At 37.4% G+C, this 27642-nt stretch overlaps 1 protein-coding gene across 6 annotated transcripts in view; it reads right to left on the bottom strand.

Annotated features, from left to right (window-relative positions):
• Window positions 1-9033: 9033 nt before the first annotated feature.
• RAI2 (retinoic acid induced 2) overlaps window positions 9034-27642 on the bottom strand; it is a 123229-nt gene continuing 104620 nt past the window's right edge. For 4 of the 6 annotated variants that reach the window (XM_074192341.1, XM_074192338.1, XM_074192337.1 and 1 more), the window contains one exon: window positions 9034-12107. In XM_074192341.1, the coding sequence (XP_074048442.1) occupies window positions 10311-12017 (1707 nt within the window). In that variant the 5' untranslated portion in view covers window positions 12018-12107 and the 3' untranslated portion in view covers window positions 9034-10310. Of the gene's footprint in view, window positions 17538-27642 lie in introns of those variants that run through there. The other 2 variants (XM_074192340.1, XM_074192339.1) reach the window with 2 other exon arrangements.

Here is a 27642-nt window from a genome sequence, read left to right on the forward strand (position 1 = left end):
GTAGGTTCAGAGGGACCGAACAACTTGACTCCTTTTTGTCTTGACATCTTGCCCTGGGTGTTCCAGTGCAGCCTCTGTGTAGTGCTAATGTTTAAAATCAAGTCCTCCCTCTGCTTGGGCTTATAGTCAACTTGCCCAGAACATGTAACAAATACAATGAATGACAAAAGTAAACTTAAAGAGTCCAGAACAAGAAAAGCTATTAAGATGAATCATTTCGCCTACTAAAATCCTAACCTGATGCTTCATCTTGTCATGGAAATGACCCGGAGTTCTCAAGAGGAGTATAAACCATTGAATGCTCTACCCATTTATAATAGGCCTGGAGATAAGCTGTATTTAAGGTTAGATTTGGAGAGGGTCATTACCAGTAGGAGGATAGATGGTTTGGCCAAAAACTGTCTATTGACTAAATTATATTCAATTAAAAAAATCTGTTAAGTGCTAGATTTTGGGCATACAAACACCAACAAAAAATCCCTCTCTTTAAAGAGTTTACATTTTATCAAGAAAATTCAATATTGCACAGATAAGTTGATTCATCTCAGAGAAGGTAGGAAAGTATTAATGTTCAGGCTTCACAGAGAAGGTATGAGTATAATAATGTTCTATATATCTTTTGTACACTTGAGGGAGTTCCCTATATCAATAAAATGATGGGTCTAGATGTTATTCCTTGTCACCAACTTACCTAAGTGTGATAAGTCTTCATACTAATTATTGCTGAAAATATTGAATTATATGTCACATTCTCCAATGATAAAAGAGATTAGCTAGTTTTGAAATGTGTTGGATTACCTAAGAATCACCTGTTTATTTATAAAGGCTTGATGTGTACTTTTTATAAGTAATCCAGTTCTATTTTAAACTAATTCCCTTAAATATCACTACTAGGTAACAGATTGTTGGTCTGATTCCAAGTTATAGATGTCCAAATGTTAATTTAAATTCTATTCCTTGAAAAATGTTCAGCAATCTAGACTTCTTATTCTTTAGTCAATCCATCAGACTTTCCTTTAGTCTGATTTACTGACAGTGAACTGTATACTTCATTATATTTATTGTGTCTGTTGTCAAGAGAGAAAGTTTTTCTTCACTCAAACTCTCAGTAATGGCACATTGGTTCCTCTTTGACTGTTTGAAGTACGAAGTTAGTTGTGGGTGATAGTTTATGTCTCAGAGACTGTTGTTGACTATTTAGGGATAATGTCACTAATTCCCTTTGCTCTTATTTTCATTGCCCTCACTAATTCTGGAGATGAAGCTTGGTGTTGTTCGATCTTGTCCAACTCTTCATGACCATCTTCCTTATCTGATCAGAACTGGTGGTGAGAAAATAGGAGACTCAGGAAAAAAAAAAGAAAATAGAAGACTCAGGATATAAGGATCAACATCCTGCTTCCTACTTGAGAATTCCCATTATTAGCGGATTCCTTTAAAATGGCAAAAAAATCCATGATTTTGTCATTGTAAGTTAGTCAACAAGCATTTATTAAGCGCTTATGCTTTGCCAGACATTGTGCTAAGCACTGGAGATACAAAGAAAGGCAATAACATGGTCCCTGCTCTCAGGGAGCTCACACTCTAATAGGGGAGACAACATGCAAACAGCTATGTAAATACAAGATATATACAGTATAAGTGGGAGGTAATCCTAGAGGAAAGGCACTAGCAGTGGAGAGGACCGAGAAAGGCCTCTTGCAGAAAGTAGGTTTGAGTTAAGTCCTGAAAGATAAGCTAGGAGGCAAAAGAGAGAAGGGAGAATATCCCAGCCAAAAGGGACAACCAGTGAAAAGGCATGGAATTGGCAATGGAGTAATGCACATCTTAGTGCATGTTTAACTATCATCTATCTATCTATCTATCTATCTATCTATCTATCTATCTATCTATCTATCTATCTAATTATTCAGTTATTTATTATTTTGTTTATCTTGGTGTCTATTTATTTACAATACTATAGTAGGAAAAAAACCACCTTGTAACCAAACACCTATTTATAAAACTTAGCAGATTTAGTTTGATTGGCATAGCCCATATGAAACATCTATCCAATTCAATGAACTTGCCAAGTTTGTATTCCACTGGACAAGCTTCAAGAAATCAGGGTCATCTTTCCTTGAAGAGGAAACATTGGAGTAGGGGTTTCATCTCTCCATGTGACCAAAAAAACCCTCAAAAGAACTCAGGTCCCAACTTATAATAATATTCCTTCTGCCCTGTTTCAAGCAATTGTTGATGTTTTCCATATAAAATGAATTGGTTACAAGGCTAGGTACAAAATCAGTGTTCATTATAATCTAGGTTTGTTGATAACTTCTTAGAGTTTCTAGAACAAAATATGACTGTACTCAGTTCTCTGCAGATGTCTTTTCCTCCACAGATACTATGTCTCATCTTAATTAATTCTAAATCTTCAGAGAAATTCAGAAGAGTTGAAGTTGTTTTCAATAGGGAAGGAAAGGAAGATGCTCTCTTATAAGACAATGAAGTGCCAATAGCAGTGCCTGAAAACTGGCATCATGCACAAGGTTTAAATTCTCTTGAGAAATTATAATATTGACTGCTATTTTGTTTGGCGTCAAGCACAGTCTCATTTCCCTAACAACATCACCAGCCTTTCTGCCTGAAGTGTAGTGCTAGGAGCTGGCTTGCCAGTTTTGCTGAATATACCTCTAATATCTTCAAAGACAAGAGAATTATTTAATATTCCCTGATCCTTTGTCCCAGCAGCTGTGAGCCCTTCCCCTTCTTTTGTTTTTATAACAATTTCCATTTTAGATTTTCTTTCTGGTAAGAAAATAAATGCTTTTTGAATGACCCAGACAGTCTGCCCTCTTCCTTCTTTTTAAAAAGCCAAAGACAACATGAAAATATTTTTGCTATTGCTTTTATTCTTAAAACTTTTTTTTGAGAGAGGAAAGAGTTATTTCTAAAGCAGATCTTCATCTGCTTTTGACAAAAGAGTAAGTCTGAGATCATATCTGGGTATATAGTACATAGCTGTGTTGAAATAGCCTCAAGTTTTGGCTTATGTAGTGAAACCTCAATAATTTGACTTCATTAATTTGTAATCAGGGACAATCTGAACAGGGACTTGGCTCAAGATTCCTTTGCTAAGCAAACTCTTTCTTCACAGTGTAAACAGACTGAAAGGGGGAATGCTTAAAATGCTTAAGAACAAACTTTTAAGCTTTAAATAAATCACTTACATTTAAACAATTGGTTTGCTAGCTTAAATAATTTTTGAAATTTTATTTATAGATCTTTGAAGCTGAAAGAATTAAAAATGAGTTTCACCCAGTGGGCAATGGAGAAAGAGGGACATGGTATGGATGAGTAGGCTGCAGACATTTTGCCAACAAAGAATTAGGATGGAGAAGTAGGATTGAGGAAATTGTCTAAGAAATGTTTAAGGGATATAGACAAGCTGTCTGTATTCTCCATTGACATTTTCTTGGTTTCATGAGAAAGTAAGGAAGGCCCCTAACTGATGAGTCCCCTGTGACAAACTTATGGTAGAACATGAACAAACACTGAACCTGGGCAGGTCACAATCTGTATCACCGGAAAAAATACTCATGTCATTGAGTTGGGAGAGTCACTGGAGCACTGGAGAGGGCCAAAAGGAACCTGAGAACTCAGTCTAATCCTATTCATTTTAATGGTTAGGAAACTGATGCCCAGAGATGTAAAGAAAATGTCCAAGGTGATATGGATTGTGGGAGAAGGGCATTTCAAATACTGAACACCATGTTATTTCATGGTGTATCATGCTGGCCCTTTATTAGTTAATGCTTGGAATGAAACCTCTGGTGTGGTGGTGGAGACATCTGTGGAAGGCTGTATTTGGACCTAGAAGACTTTAGTTTGAACTGTGGTTCTGTCACTGGGCAAGTATGTACCTCTCTGATTCAGTTTACTCATCTGTAATGAGGGGATTGGTCTAATTTAAGTTAACCTGGGTTCCACAGAAATGGTCTATAGATAGATTTCAAAAAGTCTATGAATGTGAATGAGGGAAACATTACATCTTTATTTCATTCTAATAGCTTTCTTTTATAATCCTGTATATTTTATTTTATGCAACATTACTCAGAGAAGGTGTCCATAGGCTTCACTAGACTGCCCAAAGGGTTCATAATACAAAATAAAAAGTAAGAGCTTGTAGTCTAAATGATTTCTAAAGTCCTTTTCAGTGTTAAAATTCATTAAAGGTGATTCTGGTTAACTGAATTTTCCTAACTTATTGAGGGCAGATTTATGTTAAAACTTCTGTCCTCTGAGACTTTTTTCTTTGATTTTTTTTGATTCCTAGTTCTAGAAAGGATCTTAGTCCAATTCCCTTATTTTTCCATATGCAGAAACTGAGGCCCAGAGAGGTAAAGATATTATTGTTCAGTCATTTCAGACATGTCTGACTCTTTGTGACCCCATTTGGAGTTTTCTTGGCAAAGATACTGGAGTAGTTTGCCATTTCCTTCTCCAGCTCATTTTCCAGATGAAGAACCTAGGCAAACAAGGTTAAATGACTAGCTCAGGGTTATACAAGCTAATGATTGTCTCAGGCCTAATTCGAATTCACAAAGAAGTCTTTCTTATTTCAAGCCAAGTGTTTTATCTATTGGGCCACCTAGTATTGTCCCTAGGTCATCCTATAGATAGCAGAGCTGGGATTCAGACCCAAATACCAAAATCCAATTCTTTGTCCACTACAACAGTCTAAACTTGGGCATTGCAGGCCTTTTAGTTTTATGTCTTCAATACCATCAAATTAGTTGTTTTAAGGGTATTAATAAATGGTATAGACTGGTAAGTGATAAAAATTAATTTATTTACAATTACTCTACAATGCAGACTTTTCACTATTAAACTGGCCTTTCATACCATGAACTCAAATGAACAAGGCTTTACTGTAATAACCACCATAGTCCCTTAGTTTTGGGGCAGCATAGACTGCTATAGAGTCATGAAGACTTGAGTTCAAATTTGACCTCATACTCGTATTAACTGTGTGAATGTAAGTCACTTAACCCTATTTGCCTCATAAATAGCAAACTACCGTAGTACCTTTGCCAAGAAATCCCTCAAAAGAGGCAGAGTCAAACAAGACAAAAAAACAACTAAACAACATAACCCTTTAAGTTTGCAAACTTGTTTTTTAACAGTTGGACAAAGCACATATTCCCATTCCCTAGAAAGCTCTGGGTCTCAGTTTTCTTTGTAAAGCATGGGTCATTTAATTTAATGTTGACTAAGAACCCTTCCAGAATTATAAGTCTATGATATCCTGAGCTAGTAAGAGAGGAAATTGTCTTCCTAGGATAGAAATAGATTCTCTTACCCTTAACTATTTGATCTATTATTTTTTCTGCTATGGATTACAATTGACAAGGGAGTTTTTTCCACCAGATGTCTGCTAGAGATGTATCTTTCCAATTCCGTAAGTGATAATAATTTTGTCTTGAAGTGAAGGGTAAGGAGAAAGAGTGGGAGGGGGCATTTTTAACTTCATTATTTAAGAACAAAAGCTAGTATTTATATAGTGATTTAAGGTTCAAAGCATTTGACATTTTCTTATTTCATGATCATTAATAACCTGTATTTAATATCTTTTTAATATAAAAGTTTTCTTTAGTAATCCCATGTTTTTTATGTTATGCATTTAAAACATTAGTCAAAGACAACATCCACAGGCTTCACTAGATTGCCAAAAGATATTACAGAAAATTTTTTTTTAAGAAATCTTAGGTGATCAAGGTGATTTCTAAGGCCCCTTTCAATGCTGAAATCCTTCTAAAGATGATTTTAATTAATTTAATTTTCCTATTTTATTGAGGGCAGGTTGAAATAGGGACTATTATTATTCCAATTTTACATATAGAGAAATTCAGGCAGAGTTAAGTAGTGTCACACAGCTGATAAATATCTTTGGCAATATTTGAATTCATGTCTCTCTTGACTTTAGGTATCTCTATCAGTCTTTAGAAATATTGTGAATGAATGATCATCATCATTCAATTGTCCCAATGTGATCAAGATCTCTCCAATTTTTTTTTCTTTTTTTTTTCCATAGTCCATCTAGGTTTTACTATATGTGGTTCAAATCCTGCCTATCAAAATGTATGCTGCCAATTAATCATTTTCCTTCTTCACAATTTCAGAATAAAAGTTAATATCATCCACTGTGCATTAATTGGGGGAGGCAATGCTTGAATTTTCCAGAGACTAATTCCATCTCTCAAAAAAACTGGTGAGGTGATGAAAGTCATGTCAGAGAAGGATGGGTAGAAGTTGACTAGAGTTGAAAAGTCTAAGAAGAAAAGATGTGGAACTTGATTGGGACCTTCAAATTATCAGAAGGTTTTTATGTTGTAGGAAGTATTAGACTTGACCCCAGCAGATAGAATTAGGTGTAATAAGTATAGGTCATCAGGTGACAGGTTTTGTCTCAGAAGAAAAAAAACCACAACAGAACTTAATTTGACCTGTTCAAAAGTGGAATGAACTACTTCAAAAAGTTCCTTATAACTGAAGCTCTTCAAGAAGAAACACCACTCACAATTAAATAGAAATGATTTTTGAAATATATATATATGGTTTGACCCAACTGAATTTTGAATTTTTGAATTTTCCTTTAATGGCTAATTTCTAATGGCTTGGAAATTTTAATTGTGTTGCAGGTCAATTTTTTCAAAGTTTTTTTTGGGGGGGGCAGGATGTGTGAAAAAGGGAATAATTCACAAAGCACAAAGAAAAACTACAAAAACAAATATAAAACTCCAACTGTGCCATTTCACATTCTGAAGGAGGATGGAATGCTGAGGACTCATTGAACTAAAAAGTCAAATGGAATCATTAAGTGGAGAGTGGAGAGTTTGTGGGTCAGTCTCCTACAAAGAACTTGAAATTCAAAACTCAGTAGTCTGATTAGTGAATCTGTCCAGATTTCAATTTTATGTATGCTTTGATAGTACCTTAATCCTCTCCCAAACCTTGTAAGTATTTAAAGAACAAAATTGTTAATTGAAATAATTTTATTTTGAGTTACTTTTGGACCCAAGCAAGATGAAGGAGGTTGGGGCTCAGCATTATGAGCAAAATGCCAAAGTCAGCTACACTTTGGTCATCAGGAAACTCAAACTGACCACTAGTTTGTACCTTTTCTTTGTTGAAAGAAATTGGTAGTAAGGGAGATTTCTTTTATAATAAGATTAAGGAAAGGAAAAGGTTAGTTAGACCTTGCTGAGACAAGTATTCCTCCTCCCTTCATAGCTTCTTTTTTAGCTTCAATATTGAAACATAGAGGTGACAGATTTATGACTTTTGACAAAGTTTCTGGGTACATCAATTATTTGCAGGCATGAAATGCCTACCAGCTGAAAAAAAATTGTCAATTGTGAAATGACTGGCGGAGTGATGGTAAAGAGGAATGGAAGTTTATAGAACCCCACTATCACTTTAGTGACAGCCAATCCCTCCCACAGAGTCCATTTTCCTAGGAGATTCTAGCCTGCAATTGCAACCTTCAGCAGCAGTATCATGTTTGTATTGGGTACCTTAACAACTAATAATATGCCCAGGGCAGCTAGATGATCTGGGGGCAGGAAGAATCATTTCTCTGAGTTCAAATCTAGTCCCAGTCACTTGCTAACTGTGACCCTAGGCAAGTCATTTAATCCTATTTGCCTCAGTTTCCTTATCTGTAAAGTGAGCTGGAGAAGGAAATGGCAAACCATGTCAGTATCTTTTCCAAGAAAACCTCAAAAAAGATCATGAAGAGTTGCACACAACTAAAACAACTGAACAACAAAAATGTGTTGGACAGCATGCTGAGTACTGAAATCATGAAATCAAGAATAAGGTCAATCTTCAAGGGACTTAGAAGAAATCTTCAAAGGGAGACAGGCTGTGTCAACCTGATAGATCAAGCACCTTACTTTGTATTCCCACAGAGGATCTACCAGGGTCCTTGACAAAGAGAAAGTCTGAAGTAGAGAGAAGAGGGGAGATGGTGACTCTAGCAGTTTGTAACCTGCCTTCCCCACAACTTTCTAGCAAAGATGCCTCCCCTCAAGCTGGTTACTCTTGCTTCCTCCCAGAGGTTGGTAGCCGTCATTGGCCAGTTAAGAGATAGTCTGCCTCTGTCTGTTGGGGTGGGGTTATCTCCATCATTTTTTTAGTGGGGGTGGGTGGGGGATGTGAGGGGGCAACACATCATGTTGCTTCAGGTCTAGTTCTAGTTTGTTTTCCTTTGACCCTGTAATCTGAAGAGAAAGAAGCCTGAACTTTTTTATCTACAGCAAAAGGAAACCCCTGGAGGGAAACCTTGTGACTAATTACTCCTCTAACACTTTTGTATGTACTTATACTCAAAGGGGTCTTTAAACAGTAGCCTGGAGGCTGGATTATTATTATTTTTCCTCTTCCTGAAGCCAGGAGAGCTAAGAACCTTCTCAACACATCAAGAATGCTGAGGGAGGGGGATGGAGGGAGAAGAGCTTTCATAGAGCAGAAACAACCATAAACCCACTCTTCTCTCCAGGAACATGCATTAGGAAATTAAAATCTGTCCCCAAGCACAACATTTTTGTCTCTTTTGGAATCGGAACAAAGACTGGCAGCTCAGAATAAAAACCAAATCAAACCAAAAAAAAAAAAAAACCTTCAAGAAACCTAAGCAGAGTACAGAAATGGGAAACGCTTGCACTTTAAAAGCAGAAAAGATGAAATCTGGCTTCATGATAGCAGATAGGAAGCAGTTATTTAATCATTTTCCATTAAGTTGCTCTTAAAAAAACGGAATGTTTAAAAAAAAGCAAGCAATGCATAAGACTAAAATGATGCAGTTAAAAATGAAACCCTATATGTGGAAGGCCTGGTAATAAAAACCTCTATCTATATCAGTTCCTTTTTTTGCTGTTCCTGTTCATACTAACAGTGGGAAACTCATGAATTACAATAGATGAACACGTTTTAAGCTTAAAAGCAGACATGCAATAAGTAACCCCCCCCCCCCCCCCCCCCCGGCACAGTTTCAGACACAATGTGTCAGTTGCCACCCATCAGGTTTATTTTAAGTTCACATTCCCACTTGCTAGCTAGTGTGGGTGGCTTTTACATTGGCAGGTGACAGTATTTCAATGTTGCTTTTCCTCCTGTGGGCATCCATCAAGTAATAGTTAAACTAACAAAGAACAATGCTTTCTGCCCCATAAATCTTGATACAAGCTAGGGAAAATGAGGAGAATTCTCCTTACCCATTTGGCAACCAACTTATTTCTTGCATGACCTATCTTGTAGGTCATCTTGCATGACCAACCCAAGAAGCCTTTACAACATAAGGGGTTGTATCAGTCAGACCTGTGTAAGTAGCACCTTTGAATGTCTGGTGCTTTTAAAGATTAAGGACCCAGGACCACTGATCTAGAATTAAAGTCCATCTTAATCCAACTGCATTTTAAAAATGAGGAAATGGAGACTCAGGGAGGTGAAATGTTGCCCAAGGTCACAAAGATAGTGCCAGAGGGAGAGTGTAAACCCAGGCTTTTTTACTTTAAAGCCAGGGTTGACTTCCATCATATGACCTTGCCTCCCTAATATTACTTCTTCTCTTTGAAACATTTTCCTCTGTTTGTTTCTAAGGAAAATTCAGCTAGAATCCATAGAATTTTAGGATTTAGAACCCTCTCAATTTACAGATAAGGAAAGAGAGGCCCCAAAGGGGTGAAGGGGCTTGCTTCTGATCATGTGTAGTATGTCTGGTGGTTCCCTTGATGGTGCTATTGGGTAATAGAATTTTTCTCAGTCTCTTGGAACCTAACAGTTTAGACTTATAACCCAGATAAATGCTTCACAGTTTACAGACTTTGGGCCAAACCTACCCAGTTAATCAAAGCAAACTTACAAATGACAGAATGCTGCAACCAATTAGCACATACAAACATTTATTTTGAAATATTCATCCTACCCATTATTAGGAATTACATCATCAAAGCACTTTATGGCAGTGAAAATAGCTTTTACCCCCTCTGATTCATCCGTTATTCCATTAAAGCTGCAAAAATGTGCAATCCATTGGAAAAATAGGTTGCTTTTATTTACTCTTTCAGGAAAAGTTGAAAATTAAAAAAAAAGTCAAACCAGCTTACAGGGAATCAATCTAGAGCTGATCCTCTCCTCCCACCTCCCCACTACCCGGAAAAAATAACTTACAAAGATAGTTTAAGTTTTAAATGCATTTTTAAATCAAGTGCATTTCCCTCCCCCCATAATATTATAATCTTAATTTTTTTTTAAAAAGCCATAATTTACTTTCTTGGAAAAAAGGCAGCCAGCCGTTGCTTTTTGATTGGAAGAATGTGTATTTCCTGGGAGTTCATTTTCTTTAACTTTACACTCCGGTTTTTGATGGGTTTCCTAAGGGATTCTGCATTTTCCCTGGACTCTGCCTGGCCCTTGACATCATAACACTGTAGCACAGAATCCTGGGGAAGGTCTCTCTTGAAGGAAAAGTTTTTGGTGGACACCCCCGAGAGGCCTTTGATCTTGCCACAGAAAATCGTGGGCACTGCATCCTTGACGGAGACGATGACTTTGGCGGTCTGTGACGTGCTCACGATCTCAATGTTGTTCCCAGTCTTGGGCTCGCAGCCCGGGCGGCTGCTCTGGTCCACCAGCCACTTGGGCGGCTGCCTCAGGAGCTCGGAGGAGCCGGAGCAGCCGGAGCCGCCGGAGCCGCCGGAGCCTCCGGAGCCTCCGGAGCCGCCGCGGCTGTCTTTGAGGAGGCTTTCGTGGGGCTTGGGTTGGGAGAAAGGGATGGCGGTGCCTGCCAGTTTCTCCATTAAGGGAAGGGCTGAGCTGTCCATGGCTGAACTGGGACACCCGACTGCCTCCGGGAGAGGTCCAGAAGCTCCTGCCTTCCGCGAGGAAGAGAGGGATAGGTCCAGCGCGCTGTCTTCGGGGTGCGGCGGGGGGCTGGCCTCGCTTGCTTTAAGCAAGGGCATGGACTTCATGGAAAGGTCCAGGGCCTCGTTCTCGTTGCCCATTTTGATCACCGTGTGGCGGCTGAGTTGGGAAAATTCCCTCTGCTGGAGAAAACTGAAAGGCTTGATCTCTTCCTTCTCCAGAGGGGTCTGAGTTCCCTTACAGGAATACATCCCGAAGGAGGGAGGCTTGGGGAAGTCGGGGCTGAGTTTGGATTCAGAACTGTGGGGTACGGCGATAGGAATGGGGATGGGAATAGGAACTGGCACTGGCAAGGGCACAATCACAGGGTATGGCACCAGGAGCGTGGCAGGGGGGACCAGAGGAGACAGCGGCGAGCTAAAAGCCGGGGGAGGTGGCACGGTCGCATAATCTGGAGGGGGCTGACAAGGGGAAGAGCCCAAAGTCCCCTGGGAAGGAAACAAGTCCTGGAGAACAGCAGCAAACCCCGGTGTCTGAAATACTGGGGGCAGTACAGGCTCTTGGGGTTGACTGGGGGGTTTCTGATCTAGCAGCTGGGGCTGTCCCACAGGGGCAGAAGCTCCTTGGAAAAGATTGTTGTGAATGGGATTGGCAGGACAGGGAGCGCTCTGAGGCAAGACCAGCGGAGAATTTAAATGTTGGAACACATGCTGCTCCAGGAGAACAGGCAGAGGCACCGGACCTTGGGTAGTCATGACATAGGGGGTGTTGTTGTTGGGACTGATCTGAGGTGTGGTGCTTCCTGCCACTTGCAGATGTATGGGCAGGACCACTGGGCTGTCCCCTAAGCAAATTGGCTGCAGTACCGTCGCTGCGACTTTCAGGGCTACCCCGCTTTGTGATTCTGCTGGAGGGGTCAGGATGGAAGGGGCTGGAACAGTCACCAGTGGCGAAAGTGCTTTTTTCATCAAGTCTGTTGAGTTGATATTCCATGCCTCAGCAGTGATCAACTGGGCCACCCCATTTTCCAGTTTGTTATTGGCCAAGGAGGGAGGAGAGCTGGTAACATCCATGGGTAGGTTTTGGGGATCCTTGTATAATTCCTCCATTTTATGGGATTCGTGAGGTTTCACAGAATGAGAGTTTACATCGCTGTTTCTAGAATCCCCGTTGTTCTTGGTCCACCAACATAACTTGGCCTGAAACACAGAAATAGATTTTAAGCATGGTATAAATCTCCATTAAAATAATATTCGCGACTGCTTTAAAAATTTCTAACACAACCCCTCCCCCAAACAAAACAAAACCAAAAAACCCAATCACCCATCCTTTTAAATGTTTCCATATTTTAGTTGACTGCAGCCAGATTATCTATATATGTAAACATTACTGATATCTCTTTTAATATATACAAATATACACAATCATCTGTGGGTGGAGGACACTAGTGAATTTAACAGATTATTGAACTATAAACACAGATGATTTAATGACTAAACTACTAAAGTCAAGTCAATGAAAAAATTAGAGCTTGGAATCTTTTGAATTCCCCAGGCTGGGACTCAGCTTCTCTGTTTAACCTCTTCAAGTCAAGTCCAGTCGAGTCAAGAAGAGTCTTCTACTTAGCAGGTATTAGGTTAAGGGCTAGGAATACAAAAACAGGGGAAATAATAAAAAATAATAGCTAACATTCATATAATGCTTACTGTGGGTCAGCCATTGAGCTATACACAGGGGTTCAAAGTAAATCTCTATCCTCAAGGAGTTCACAGTCTAATGGTGGGACAACAAAAGAGATACAGGATAAATGGAAGGTCAGCTCAGAGGTAAGGCATAGCTTTAAAAGGGAGTGGGGGGATGGGACAGCTAGGTGGTGCAGTGGATAGAACACTACTCTGGAGTCAGAAGGGCCTGAGTTCGAATTTGACCTCAGGCAATAATTGCATAGCTGTGTGACCTTGGGCAAGCCACAACCCCATTGCTTTAAATAAATTAAAAAAAAAATTTTAAAGGGATTGGGAAGGGCTTTTTGCAGCAGAAGGTAAGATTTTTAACAACTTAAAAAAAACCTCAACAAACCCTGAAATATAAAACCCCAAAGTTTTATTCTATGTAACTAGATAATCCAGTAACGAGATGTTAAGATCACTCTTATTTATCCTCAGAAAGACAGCAATGTCTAGCTTTTTTGAAAAATCAGGGGGGAAAGTTGATCCAAATCCTCTCTGGAGAGGGAGGGAAGGGGGTCTGGGCATTGAAAAGTATTTAAAAAAATTTTTTTATATCAATGAGTCTAAGCACCTGGGATGGCAATGCCTGAAACAAGTGATTTTGTCATTGTGTGCGTGTGTGTGTGTGTGTCTGTGTGTGTGTGTGTGTGTGTGTGTAATGGCATATTTCATCAGTTTTTCTTCCCAAGAATAAGAAATCTTTCCCCATAGTCTATCAGGCCAATAATGAGAAACAGATCTCTTATAAAGATGTAAAGAATATAAATCATAGCTGGCTTACATTTTCTCTAATTAGCTAATCTGTCACCTGATTTTTCTCAAATTTTAACCTGACCTGAGAAGGCAGAGAAGAAGGAAGAAGAACTTTTCCAGAGGAAGTGATTTTAAGGCTTGCAGAATTGTGGCACTTTTTGAAAACATGTGTCCCTAATTCACTAGGAGTTCTCAGGACCAGGATGACCCTGTGCTAATGTGTCTTTGAATTTTACTTTGTATACAAGGAAACAAGCACATATAGTTCCTAAAGTAAGGACTGTAGCCTGTGATACCAATTGCTATGGCAACTTGTCCATATTTAGCATTGTTACCATGGAGAAGGCAGGGACCATGTCTAACTCTGGGATCTGTACAGTGCCTAGAGCCCTTGTTGATACTTAATAAAAGTTAAATAGTGACAGCATCAGTCTACATCTTCATCTGGAGAAATCCATATAAGACTTCTCCAATTCAAATTCTCTGCCTATCTGTCATGATTCTCACATGCAAAGAAATTATCTTGCCCCATTTCCACTGAAATTAGCAGCATCAGTTCCCAGCAAAATATGCATTGATCTTACAAATAAACCAACCCAAGTCTAGAGACAGAGAAGGAAATTAAAAAAGGTATTCTCTAAGGAAGAAACTTTTTTTAAATCTCTTTAGTGGAAGAACCCACAGGGAAGGGGAGTGGGGCTCAAGGGTACTGTCTAACTGTTTCTGGAGAGAAACAGGCAATTTTGGCACCCGGCAGCTGTCCATGCACATAACCAGGATTCCTGAGAAGACAATAGGGCCTGCCTAAATTGATGATCTCTCCAGGAGGAAGCAAGATTAGCTAGTGGAAGTAGTAATAATAATAATAACAACAATGACAATAGTCAGGAAGATAATAACAAAACCAACAATAATAGTATTTAATAAAGTACTTTGAGGTGTGCAAAGCACTTTACATAGGTTATCTCATTTTATGCTCAAAATAGCCCTATGAGGTGGATGTTAACATTGATTCCATTTTACAGGTGAGGAACTGATAAAGCTTAAGTCTGAGGTAAGATTTTAATTTAGGTTTTCCTAAATTCAAGTCCAATATTTTAACCACGGTCTAGCAATTGGTTTATCTCTGTCCAGGAGTGTTAGATTATTTTGTTTACCTGTCTCATTTCTTCTGCAAGATTATAATCTTGAGAATAGAAAATTTATAATTTAGTAAGGGAGAAAGAAAATACTAACAATTCTTATTTAATGCCTTTCACACAAGGATCTAATAGGTTTTCAACTAGGCTATTGATCTAGACCAATGGTTCCAATGTGCAGGGTCTATAGCCTAACCATTTTCAAATTTGGTGGTCCAGGCCCAACTAAGGGAGGGGTGTGTGTGTGTGTGTGTGTGTGTTGGGAGTTGATAGAACTAATGGTTATTTATTAAATGCCTTTTCAGTGCTGATAAATTTGCATGAAACATAGTTTATAGTCTAGGGTGGCTATGAGAACACAGGTTTCCTTTATCAACTCAAAAATTTAGTACTGGGTTTCATTTTCCTAACTTGCCTCCTCTGCTGTCTTCACCACCCTGTACCTTAGCTTTAAAGTAAATTTTCTTAAAGGGGTAAGTGGTGATGAGAGTGACATGTAAGCTCAAATGTAGGTGACTTGGACAGTCATCTACAGCTGGAAGGGATGAGGAAAGATCAGAAGTAAAGAGGACAGGGAGCAACATATAGGAAGATTCATTCAGGTAGACAACTATAGTTTTTCATCTAGGAAACAGGAATAATATTTATAATACCTCCCTCCTAAGTTCCTGACCTGGTTAGATGGTACATAAGATGGAGTGCCCTGAGTTCAATATTGATCACAGGTCCTTACTGGCAGGTTACTTATCCTGAGACTCATTCCCTCATCTGTTGTTGTTCAGTCACTTCAGTAGTATACAACAATCCACTTGAGATTTTCTTGGCAAAGACAATGGAGTCGTTTGGTATTTTCTTCTCTAAATCATCTTACAGATGAAGAATCTGAGGCAAACAAAGTTAAATGACTTGCTGAGTAACATAGCTAGAAAGTGTCTGAGGCTGGATTTTAACTCATATCTTCCTGACACTAGGGCTTAGACTCTATCCACTAAGTCTAAAAGTATACTATTTTTTAATTGTATTATTCCCCCAAAAAGTCCTATTCTAACTCAATCTTTCCTACAGCACCTATGAAGGAAGAATAGTTTCACTGGTTTGGTTAAGTAAAGATTCTAATAATAATTCTAAATCTATAAAAAGATTCTAATAATTCTAAAATCTTGCCTTGAGAGCCCTCCTCTCCCTTCCATGAGCTCCTCTTCCCCACTTTTTTGTCCTAAATCCTGGCCTTCAACCTACTACTTCATCATTCCCTAGCCCAGGTCACCTGCCCAATAAAAGGCAGAAAAACAGTCTTCTACCAAGCTGGGTGCATTGGAACCTCCTAGTCCACAGGCTAAGATGGTCCCTCTAGGAGACGGCACGGGCAGTCATAAAGCTACAGTGACAGCGACAGAATAAAACTTAGCAAATGAAATTAGGGTTAAAAGGGCAAGTCGGGCTGTCCCTGGAGGATGAGCTAAGACTGCTAAGTAATGATTGGGGAGGAGGCTGGGGCTCATTCCCAAGAGCTCTGAAGCAAAGCTATTCATTAACTCTAGGCAGAGGCCCTGCAAAACCTCTTCAAATCAAATAGGCGTCAAAAGAGAACCATTAACTAATGAACAGTTGCACCTTGTCAAGAAAAGGAGGTGCTAATTTGTTTCCTTGGTGGCAGAGAGTGGGTTATTTTGAGAGTATTTTTTTCCTTTTTTGAAATGGGATTAAATGAGGTCATCCCTCAACTCTCTCTCTCTCTCTCTCTCTCTCTCTCTCTCTCTCTCTCTCTCTCTCCCCCCCCCCCCTTCTGCTTTTAAAGTTACAACTAGGTAGATGAAGTCAATAATGTGTCAATCGAGATAGGAAGTTCTACCTTTATCTCTGATTTATTTGTTTGGAAATAATCTCAGGTTGACCTTGATCGTCTATAGCCATTACCCAGTCTGCCCTTTTCATCATCATTCCTCACTTGCTTCCCCCCCGCCACATCTATTCCCTTTCTTCTTGCTCCCATCATCTACAACTCTTCCTGCAGAGCAAAGATATCTGGGGTGGTTGATGTTTATGGAGTTCGTTGTGAATATTATGTAGTGTCTAGAGCCAGGCCTCTGGTTCCTATTCTCCCAATCCTGAATTCACATCTGGTCAGTTTTGGCTACTTCTCCCCTGATGGTTCCTAGGGATAATCCTGAATCAATTAATCAATCAGTAAACATTTATTGAACACTTATTTTGTACCAGATACTTTGTTAAATTCTGGGAGTACAAAAGAGAGGCAAGGGTGGGGGGGGCAAACAGGCAAGAGGGACAAACAAGAGATTGAGTGTCCCATTACTGGAACAGTCAGTGTCATTGGATTTAAGAGTATGTGTTGGGGATTAAGGGTTAAGAAGACTGAGAAGGGGGCCACTAGGGGGTGCAGTGGATAGAGCACTGGCCCTTGAGTCAGGAGTACCTGAGTTCAAATTTGAACTCAGACACTTGATAATTACCCTAGTTGTGTGGCCTTTGGGCAAGCCACTCGATTCCATTGCCTTGCAAAAACTTAAAAAAAAAGACTGGGAAGGTAAAAGGGGCAGGGTCATTATAAAGGGATCTGAATGACAAACAGTAATTTTTTATTTGCTCCTGGAGGGCAATAGGAAGCTGCATTCAGGTACTAAAGTGATCTTCTTAATAGGCAAATGAGATAATGTCACACACTCTGTCTCCCTTTTCTTCCAATCCTCAAAGCCTTCTAAATAACTAGGGGAAGAATAGTTGCAGTTGCCTTCATGATATTTAAAGCCATTTCCTAAGAAAGGGAGATAGAGAATTAGGTTAAGGAACCATAATATGTAAAGATGGAAATCTTTTGAGTGAATCAGAACATTAATAATACTAAAAACCAGAAAATATAGTATAATGCTGAATTTGAACTCAGGAAGATAACTCTTCCTGACATCAAGCTAGCATTCTATAAAGAATTGATAGATTGTTTGTCCTTCATTTTTTTATATTTAATTTATTTGCTTTTGAATTTTAAATTTTCCCCCAATCTCACTCCCCCCCCACTCCCCCCCCCACAGAAGGCAGTTTGATAGTCTTTATTTTGTTTCTATGCTATACACTGATCAAAATTTGAATGGGTTGAGAGGGAAATTATATGCTTAAGGAAAAAATAAAGTAGAGGAGATAGCAAAATTACATAATAACTTTTTTAAAAAATTTAAGGTAATAGTCTTTGTGAATATTATGTTGTTCAAACTCTGCAATTCTTTCTCTGGATACAGATGGTATTCTCCATTGCAGATATCCCAATATTGTCCCTGATTGTTTCACTGATGAAATGAGAAAGTCCATTAAACCCACATTGCTGTTATGGTACACAATGTTCTTCTGGTTCTGTTCATCTTGCTCAGCATCAGTTCATGCAACTCCTTCCAGGTTTCTCTGAATTACCATCCCTCCTGGTTTTATAATAGACCAATAGTGTTCTATAATGTACATTTACCACATTTTGTTCAGCCATTCTTCAACTGATGGACATTTACTCAATTTCCAATTCTTTGCCAAAACATATTTTTATCTTTTTTTCATGATCTCTTCAGGGTATAGACCCAGTCCAGTAGTGGTATTGCTGGATCAAAGCATATGCACATTTTTATTGCCCATTGGAAATAATTCCAAATTGCTCTCCAGAAAGGTTGGATCAATTCACACAGCTCCACTAACAATGCATTAGTGTGCCAGATTTCCCACATCCCTTCCAACACTGTCCTTTCTGGTCATATTGGCTAGTCTGAGAAGTGTGAGGTGGTTCCTCAGAGATGCTTTAATTTGTATTTCTCTAATCAGTAAAGATTCAGAGCAATTTTTCATATGACTATGGATTACTTTGATTTCCTCATCTGTAAATTGCCTCTGTAAATTGCCTCCTTTGTCCTTCATTTTTGAAGAAGACCATGACATCCGGGAGGTGAAGAATAGATAGAATACTGGATCTGGAGTCATGAAGACTTGAGTTGCTACCAGTTATTTGGTAGCTGGTGACCCTGGGCAAGTTATTTAACTTCTGTCTGTTATGACTTTCTTAAGTCTAAAATGGGAATAATAATAATAATAATGATAATAATAATAACAATAACAATAATGAAAGTAATATCTACCTTCCAGGGTTGTTATGTGATTGAAATGAGCTAATATTTTCAAAATCACTTTTCAAACCTTAAAGTACTATTCAAATGATAACTATTCTTAAGTTTATGATTATATAAATTGTCATAGATGGAAAACTTCTTGACTGTATTCACAGTTTTTAGTATAGTGCCTGGCACATTGTGAATGCTTTAATAAATATTTGCTATACTGAATTTATGAAGTTAATTTTTACACAATTTGTATCAGTGTACCCACATCTTTCTGAGTTTTCCATTTTGTCCTAGGTTGTTTTCTCATATAGATCTATCTATATTTCTGCATGACTCCCTTGGTTGCCATTTCTAATGGTCATATAAAGCTCCATTTAGCCACAGCATAATTCTGACGTGATTCTCCTGGGAAACTTTCAGAGTTTTCAAGTATTTGATTTTGGCCCCATGAATAAGGTCTGTCATTGAAGGGAGTAAAATGTTGTCTGAGGTTTTAGCTCTCAGGGAGTTGCAGGGAAAGTAGAAGGGGGTTTGTGTTTAGAATTTTTTCAGTGAGATTTACAAATTTGATACCTGGGCAATCAATCATTCAAGATTTTATTAAAAACTTAGCATGTGCTAGATACTGGAGATTCAAAGAATTATCAAAAAAGAGTTCCTACCTGCAAGGAACTCATTTTTCTATTGTGTAAATAACTAGGTACATACTAGATATATAACAGAGTAGGTAGAAGGTAACCTAAGAAAGGAAGGTATAAGTATCTGGTATAGGGGGAACCTGAAAAGATATCCTTTTTTAGAAAATGGGACCTGAATTGAATCCCAAAGGAAGCCAGGAAAACTGAGAGGCAGAGATGAAGAGGGAGAACATTATAGCTGGTGCAAAAGACAGAGAAAAGAGAAGGAATATAATGTCCAAAAAAACCAGCAAAAGAAGCCCCAAATTCTTTCAAATGAAAGGGTTGGACTGGATGAATTCTGAGGTCCTTTTCTAAGCTAGATCTCTGATCTTAATATTAGCCACTATCATTTAGTCTTGATTACTCCCATGATTTTTGGTTTTTTGCTTTTTTTAGTGTTAAATCAATAATACCAGGCTGATTGGATAAATCCAATAGAAATACTTGAATCATAAGGGGGGCAGGTGGGTGACAAGGCAGATAGTGATGGGAAGAAAGACCTAAGTTCAAATCCAGCCTTAAACAATTACTAGTTTTATGACCCTGGGAAAGTCATTTACCCTCTGACTTTAATTTTCCTCATCTATAAAGTAGGGAAAATAGTAGCACCTACCTCCTGGAGTTGTTGTAAGAATCAAATGAAATAGTATTAGTATAGCACTTAACACAGTACTGAACATAGTAGGCACTTAATAAATGCTTATTCCTTCCCTACACCCCCCCTCCATTTTTTTGTGCATTTAAAAAAGAGTACTACATGAAATAATGACTCTTAGTTTCTTTCTTAGAGATACACTGAATATTTTGAAAACAAATTCTATTTAGGTAAAAATGTTTTCTTTTTCTCCTTCTAAAGACTATAATAACAATTGATTACTTACCCAGCAATTACATTTTCTGAGCTTTTACCATCAGCACAACATCTTGTATTGAAGTTTAGAACATTATTATGCCATTAAAAAATTCCTAACTTGGTTAGAATCCATAGACTAAATAAAGAACATCTTGGGATTGGAAGGGTGTGCCCAGGGTCACACAGCTAGTAAATAACTGGTGGCAAAGTTTCAACTCAGGTCTTCATGACTCCAGATCCGCTATTCTATCTATTCGTCACCTCCCTGATATCATGGTCTTCTTCAACACCTGTAATTCTGTACTTCATTAAGAAGAAACAAGGCAGCCAAATCTATTATGAGAAATAATTCCTCAAAATTCTATCTATTGGTGTTTACAAATATAATTTAACCTTTTTGATGATAAACAATAAATCAATTGTTAAAAATGTTTTAAGCTACTTGTCAGGCAAGGTTCTAAGGGCTGGAAATACAAAAAGGATAAACAATAATCCTTGCCCTCAAGGAGCTTACAATGTAATGAAGAAGACAGCATACAAACAAATATATAGAAATTAAGGCATATTAAAGGACAAATAGGAAATAATTACCAGATAGAAGAGATTAGAATTAAGAGGAATTAGGGAAGACTTCCTGTATAAATTGGGATTTAAATTTTACCAAATATTGGTTCCAATTCTATATGAAGTATTTGAAAAAATAGGTAAAGAAGAAGGTCTGCCAAAACCAGGATACCAAAACCAGGAAGAGTCAAAACAGAGAAAGAAAATTATAGACCAATTTCCCTAATAAATGTGGATGCAAAAATTTAAAATAAAATTTTAGCAAAGAGATTACAGCAAGTTATCACTGGGGTAATAAAGTTATGATCAAGCAGAATTTATACCAGGAAAATTATCAACATAATTGACCATATCAATAACAAACCTAATAGAGATCACATGATTAACTCAATAGATGATGAAAAAGCTTTTGATAAAATACAGAATCCATTCCTACTAAAAACAGCAGGATAGCCCAACTCATCAACCTGATTTGGACCTAACAGACAGTTGAAAACCTTTGTTTGTACCATGGAGACTTAACATTAATGCTCTATTTTTTAATTTTTAATTTTTTCAATTAAATGAACAGATAATTTTCAACATTCATATTTTTGTAAATTTTTGAGTTCCACATTTTCCTCCTTATCTCCCTTCCCTTCCCCTCCCACAAGGGCAAGTAATCTTATATAGGTTATACATGTATAATCATGTTTAATATATTTCCATATTTTCAAAATGGACTTGTGAAAGAAAAATTAGAACTAAAGGGGAAAAACCATGAGAAAAAACATCAAATAAGTTTTAAAAAGTGAAAAATAGTATGCTTTGGTCTGCATTCAGATATTATAGTTTTTTCTCTGGATGTGGATAACATTTTCCATTACAAATTTTTTTAGTATTGTCCTTGATCACAATGAACTGCCTAGAGAAGCTAAATCCATCGTGGTTGAACATCACCCAATGTTGCTTTTATAAAGTAAAAAAAAATATGCTTCAATTTATATTCAGACACCATCAGTTCTTTTCTCTGGGGCTAAACAGCACTCTTTATTCTAAGTCCTTTGTTGTTGCCTAGGGTAACAACACTGTTGAGAAAAGCTAAGTCATTCACAGGTGATCATCCTACAATATTGCTATTACTTTGCACACAGTATATTTAGCATTGCATCTGCTCATGTGACTCTTTCCAGGTTTTACTGAGAACACCCTGCTAATTATTTCTTATAGCAGAATAGTAGTCCATCATAATCACATTCCACAACTGGTTCAGTCATTCTGCAACTGATGGTTATCCCCTCAATTTCCAATTTCTTGTCACCAGAAAAAGAGCTGCTATAAATATCTTTAATACATAGAGGTCCTTTTCCATTCTGTTTTTCATCTGTTTGGGAAAAATAGACCTAAAGGCAATACTAGGTCAAAGGTATAATGCTCCATTTCTTGAAAGGAGAAGGGAGGATGGGTGGAGGATATGATGATACATAAGGTCCTTAATTCATTAACCTATTTGTGTTCACTTCCCAACAAAGCTATATTCAACTTGATGAAGGTCTTAATCAGGTAAGCTCCATACTCTGGACCAGAAAAAAAAACAAAAGATCTTATCCTCAGTTTTTAGAATCTTGGCTTAATTCAATTCAATTCACAGGAATCTACTGAACCTACACCTACTTACTTGAGGTTTAGTATTGTTCTTAGCTTCCCAATGGAATATGGGTTAACTGTAAAATTGTTCAGTCTGATTTCTTATGACCCCTTTTTGGGTTTTCTTGGAAAAGATTTTGGAAGGGTTTACCATTTCTTTCTCAAGCTTATTTTACAGATGAAGAAACTGAGGCAAACAGGGTTAAGTGATTTTCCCAGGGTCACACTACTAGTGTCTGAACTCAGCAGGATGAGTCTTCCTGACTCCAGGCCAGGCACTCTAACTATGGAACCACTTACCTGTCCACCTGCAAGATTATATTTATTATATATATGATATAATGATAACAATAATATATTATATGATAATAATAGCCAGAGTACTGCTCTCTCATTTGAGAAAATGTTGTGTTTACTTATTTATTAAGTATTTAAGTTAATTATTTTTACTTATTTATTTTACTTACATTTATTTAATACAAGGATGAAAGGCAGTCTCTTTTTTCAAGAAACATACATTTATGAGAGAACAGACTCAAAGGGGAGCTAGAAGAGGGTGGGGCACAATGGCATGGTATGGCCATAGACAAGAATGGTGTGGAGGCCTTCTTTCTGGCAAAATAAGGAAAACACTCATCTATCCAAGGTAGGGTCCCAGGGCTTCCTGTGGGGAGGGTGGGGAAAGGATGATGACTAAGTAGAGCTGATGAAAGGATAGTGGTCCCTGATTCAGGATCCAGGTTTTGCTCCTCCCATTTCACCCTATCTCCATTCTCCTCCACACCCAGTCCTACCCAGCTTCTTGGTCATCATTATAACTCAGCAATGGAGAATTTAACATATGCAAGTCAATGGATGAGAGATGCTGAGAGCATTTCCACTTACTTACAAGTAACTAAAATCCAAGCTGGACCTTAATGAGAACCTGTGTGAGAACAGTGAGTTTAAACAGACTGCAACATTTGGAACTATACTTCAAAAATACAAACTGTACATGCCTTTTGACTCAAGAATAACCAGAGATCAGAATAAGAGGAAAACAAACCCCATTCACAAAAGTATTTATCTTAATTATTTGTGGTGGCAAAAAGGGAAACTAAAGGGGATGCCACTTAATTTGGGAACTGCTGAACAGAATATGGTATATACAAATATTAAGGAATGCTTTTTAAGGCATACCTTCAAAGAAACTTGTCTGAACTGATACAAGATAAAGTGAGGAAAAGAATAATTTATGTAAAAACAATAGCATTGTAAAAATGTACACGTGTAAAATGACTTAAGACTCTAATTCTGTCCATTGTTTCACTTAGTTGAAGGTAACATCTTCAAGAAAAGGGGAAATTCTCCCCATCCCTTCCCTACCCCACCCCTCCCAATCCCATTGATAGCTCAGTCAACTCTGTTTTCCAGGTAAATCCTTTCTGTTGCTCACATAAATCCAAAGTTCAATACAGTGCCATATATAATGCATCGTGACATTATTGAGATCGGGAGCAACATCAAAAATGGCAGGAAGAGGATGTCAAATTGCATACTACTGGTTTTGAAGGAACCATGGCAAGACAAGGAAGGGCAGGGGAATAAAGTAAAGTAAAAATTCACTCCTCTGGATTTAAAAAAATATACTCTCTTCCTTTCTCTATTGAATCATATTATACAACACAAAACACAAGGATGTGCTGCTACATTTCATGACCCAATCCAGTTTTTTCACATTCCTACTTCATGAGAGAACCAACATATCTGATACTATTCTAAGGAGAACAAGGAAGTTAAGGGATCCCCAATACATTGACAATTTAGAATTTTCCCAAAGTTTCTATACACATTTCAATTTCAATAATTATGTTTGTAGATATGCTTCAAACAATTTGTAAAGGGCACTTAAATACATATTTATTAAGGTCAATAGCTGTTCACAATAACAGGGTAGACAAGACCTTGTGGTATGGTTAACAGGATCAAAAATCCTCTTCAATGTGAGAAGATGCAACTTGTTCTTAAATGCTATTTACAGATCTTAATTACTTTCTGGAGATCCTGAGAGTAAAGAATACTTTGTACAGAATGAGTGGTCACTGAATATTCATGAAGAAATGCATGAATGAAAGGGGGGTAATTTATAATTTACTATCCACAGCCTGATATTTAATATGAACTTTAAAAACATGTTAACTTAATGAAAACACTCCCTATGTACATATGAAGTCATGCAGCCAAATTAACACAATTCATTCCCTGGACCATAAAGTCAATTTTTTTCTCACTTTCAACCAGGATTGAATTATCTAGTAGAACCTAGATAATTTGTACCCCACTCATTCCTTTATAACTTGTATTCATAACAGTATTCTTCTGATAAATATGTCACATATATAATTCTGATATATGTATATATGTATATAATATATAATATTTCTCAAGACATAATGAAGATGATTGAGACTGACCTCTGTTTGTAGACAGAAAGGATAGGAATTTTTTAGGGGGTCTGGTGAGGGAAACGTTGTTTCTTGTGATTTTATTATTTGCCTAGTTCTTTTGATTAATATTTTATTTGTTTTCCAATTATATACAATAGTATTTTCTACCTATCATTTTTGTAAGGTTTTGAATTTTACAATTTCCCCCTCCCCTCCCTTCTCTCCCCCCATTACCCACAGAAGGCAATCTGATAATCTTTACATTGTTTCCATGCTATATGTTGATCAAAACTGAATGAATTGAGAGAGAAATCAAACCCCTGAGGAGAAAATAAAATATTAGAGATAGCAAAATTATGTAGTACATAAGACACTTTAAAAAACCCTGGAGGTAATAGCTTTGGTCTTTGTTTAAACTCCACAGTTCTTTCTCTGAATACAGATGGTATTCTCTGTCGAAGGTACTCTAAAATTGTCCCTGATTATTGCATTGATGGAATGAGCAAGTCCATTAAGGTTGATCATCACCCCCATGTTGCTCTTAGGGTATATAGTGTTCTTCTGGTTCTACTCATCTCACTCAACATCAGTTCATATAAGTCTTTCCAGACTTGCCTGGTTCTTATCTCAGATAAGTCAACCTTCCCTTGAAAGCCCTTTCCCTGTTATACTCCTCTCTTGGGATCCACCTTCTCTCCTTACTCTACAGGCCCAATTGGGGTGACTGTCCACAATACATCAAGGGTACTGGGAATCTGTTCCACATGAAACACTTGAGATTGCCTGCCAATCTTCCCATAAGCAGTTTCTCCTCATACCTCCTACCCCCATCAAATAAATTTAGTTAGTTTTATTTCTGATATTGCCAAAGTGTTAAGTCTATAGATAACTCTTACCTATTCATTTAGACAGGTGTAGCAAGGTCAAGGCAGGTTGCATAATAAATAGAGGCCTGGAATCAGGAAGACTCATTTTCCTGAGTCTCAGACACTTATTGGCTGTGTGATTCTGGGCAAGTCATTTAATCCTGTTTGTCTCAGTTTTCTCATCTGTAAAAATGAGTTGAGAAGGAAATGGCAAACTACTCTAGAATCTTTGACAAGAAAACCCCAAATGGAGTCATGAAGAGTTGGTCATGACTGAACAATATCAGCAAGATCTCTACTGAAGTTATAAAACATGGTTTCTTTAAAAATTATTTAATCAAAATTAAAAAAAATAAACAACCAAATTCTAACAAGCCACTCAGATTGTACTTCCCTTACCCTATGTCATGCTGGATAGTGTTATTCTTTTTTTTTTTTAAACTTAGAGTGTTGTTCTTTGAGTCGAGAAGATCTCAACTTAAATTTTGTCTTTAATTTTAACTAGCTGTGGGTCCCTCAGGCAAATCACCTCATCTCCCTAGACCTCAGTTTCCTTTTCCAAAAGTGAGTGGGGTAGACTCAATGAATGGTCCAATTTAGTGCTACAGCTATGAATGCTTTCCCCATTTACATTGTTATTGAGGTGTGAGTGTAGAAAGATTTCAGTTTATAAAATAAAGGTGACTGAATTATTAGAACAAAATCAAACCTGAAAAGACATGTATGCCTTGAAGTCTGAAAGGGCATACAGGAATATTTGTGAACAATAACCATATTGGTTTACCCACATGGAAAAAAAATCACTTGCATATTTAATAACTTAGCATTACACACAAATACTTCTGGTACATTAACCATCCATTTTTAAAATTTAATTAAAATTAAATAATAAACATATATATGTAAAGTACATAGGGTATGGCCTTTGACCCAATTTATTTGGAAACTAAGATGATATCATAGATAATAATAACAGCTAATGTTTTAAGGTTTGTGAAGAGTTTTATATATCCTCTTTTGAGCCTTTAACAACCATGGGAGGTAAGTTTTATTATCATCATTTTATAGATGAATTGAGTTAAAAATGACTTGTCCAGGGTCACATATCTAGTAGAATCTGAAACAGAATTCAAACTCAAGGTCTGAATAGTATTGAATAGTATTCTATTACACCATTTAGTTACTTATAGTTGTTCAGTTGTTTAGTTGTGTTTGACTCTCCTGACCTATGGATTTGTCCATGAGATTTTCTTGGCAAAAATATTAAAGTGGTTTGCCATTTCCTTTTTCTGTGTGTCCCCATTTTACAGATGAAGAACTAAGACAAATAAAAGTTAAGTGACTTGGCCAAAGTCACACAGATAGTAAATGTCTGAGGTCGGATTTGAACTTAGGTCATCCTGATTCCAGGCCTCCTTCTCTATCCAGTGACTACCAAGCTGCATATATGCACACCCTTAAAATTTACCCAACAAATGGGGGATACAGAATGTATCAGAGTGCGTGCTAGAGGGGTAGAGATTACTCTGTTCTGAAGTAGTCAGAACAAAAAAAATGACTCATCTGTAGAGCTGAAAACCTTAATTTGAGCTTTTAAGAGTTTCTTGTGTCATTACTTGGAAGCTTGTTCCTTCTTCCTCCTTTATACCCACATAAAAGAGATCTAGGCCTTTCCTAAAACATTTTGTTCTTAAACACTAATCACTGAGAACTTGGAAATACCCTTTGTGTTTTGTGTTGGCCAAAAATGTCAGCAGAAACAGTCTGCAGAATTACTGATATTGAAATTTAAATTTACTAAGACTATACTGGAAATTAAAGGAAGCATAATAAACAAAAGAAAGACTGAGCTTATAATGAAAATAAGTGAATAAAACAGATTTTTTTTGATTTGGGGTCTAACAAGTGAAATGAAGCAGAAAGATTCTGTTTATATTAAGGATTTGGAAATTTGGGAGAATTCGCCTCTAGATACTGTTGTTTTTCAA

Source organism: Macrotis lagotis, chromosome 6, assembly GCF_037893015.1.
Source record: "Macrotis lagotis isolate mMagLag1 chromosome 6, bilby.v1.9.chrom.fasta, whole genome shotgun sequence".
Lineage (NCBI taxonomy): Eukaryota > Metazoa > Chordata > Mammalia > Peramelemorphia > Peramelidae > Macrotis > Macrotis lagotis.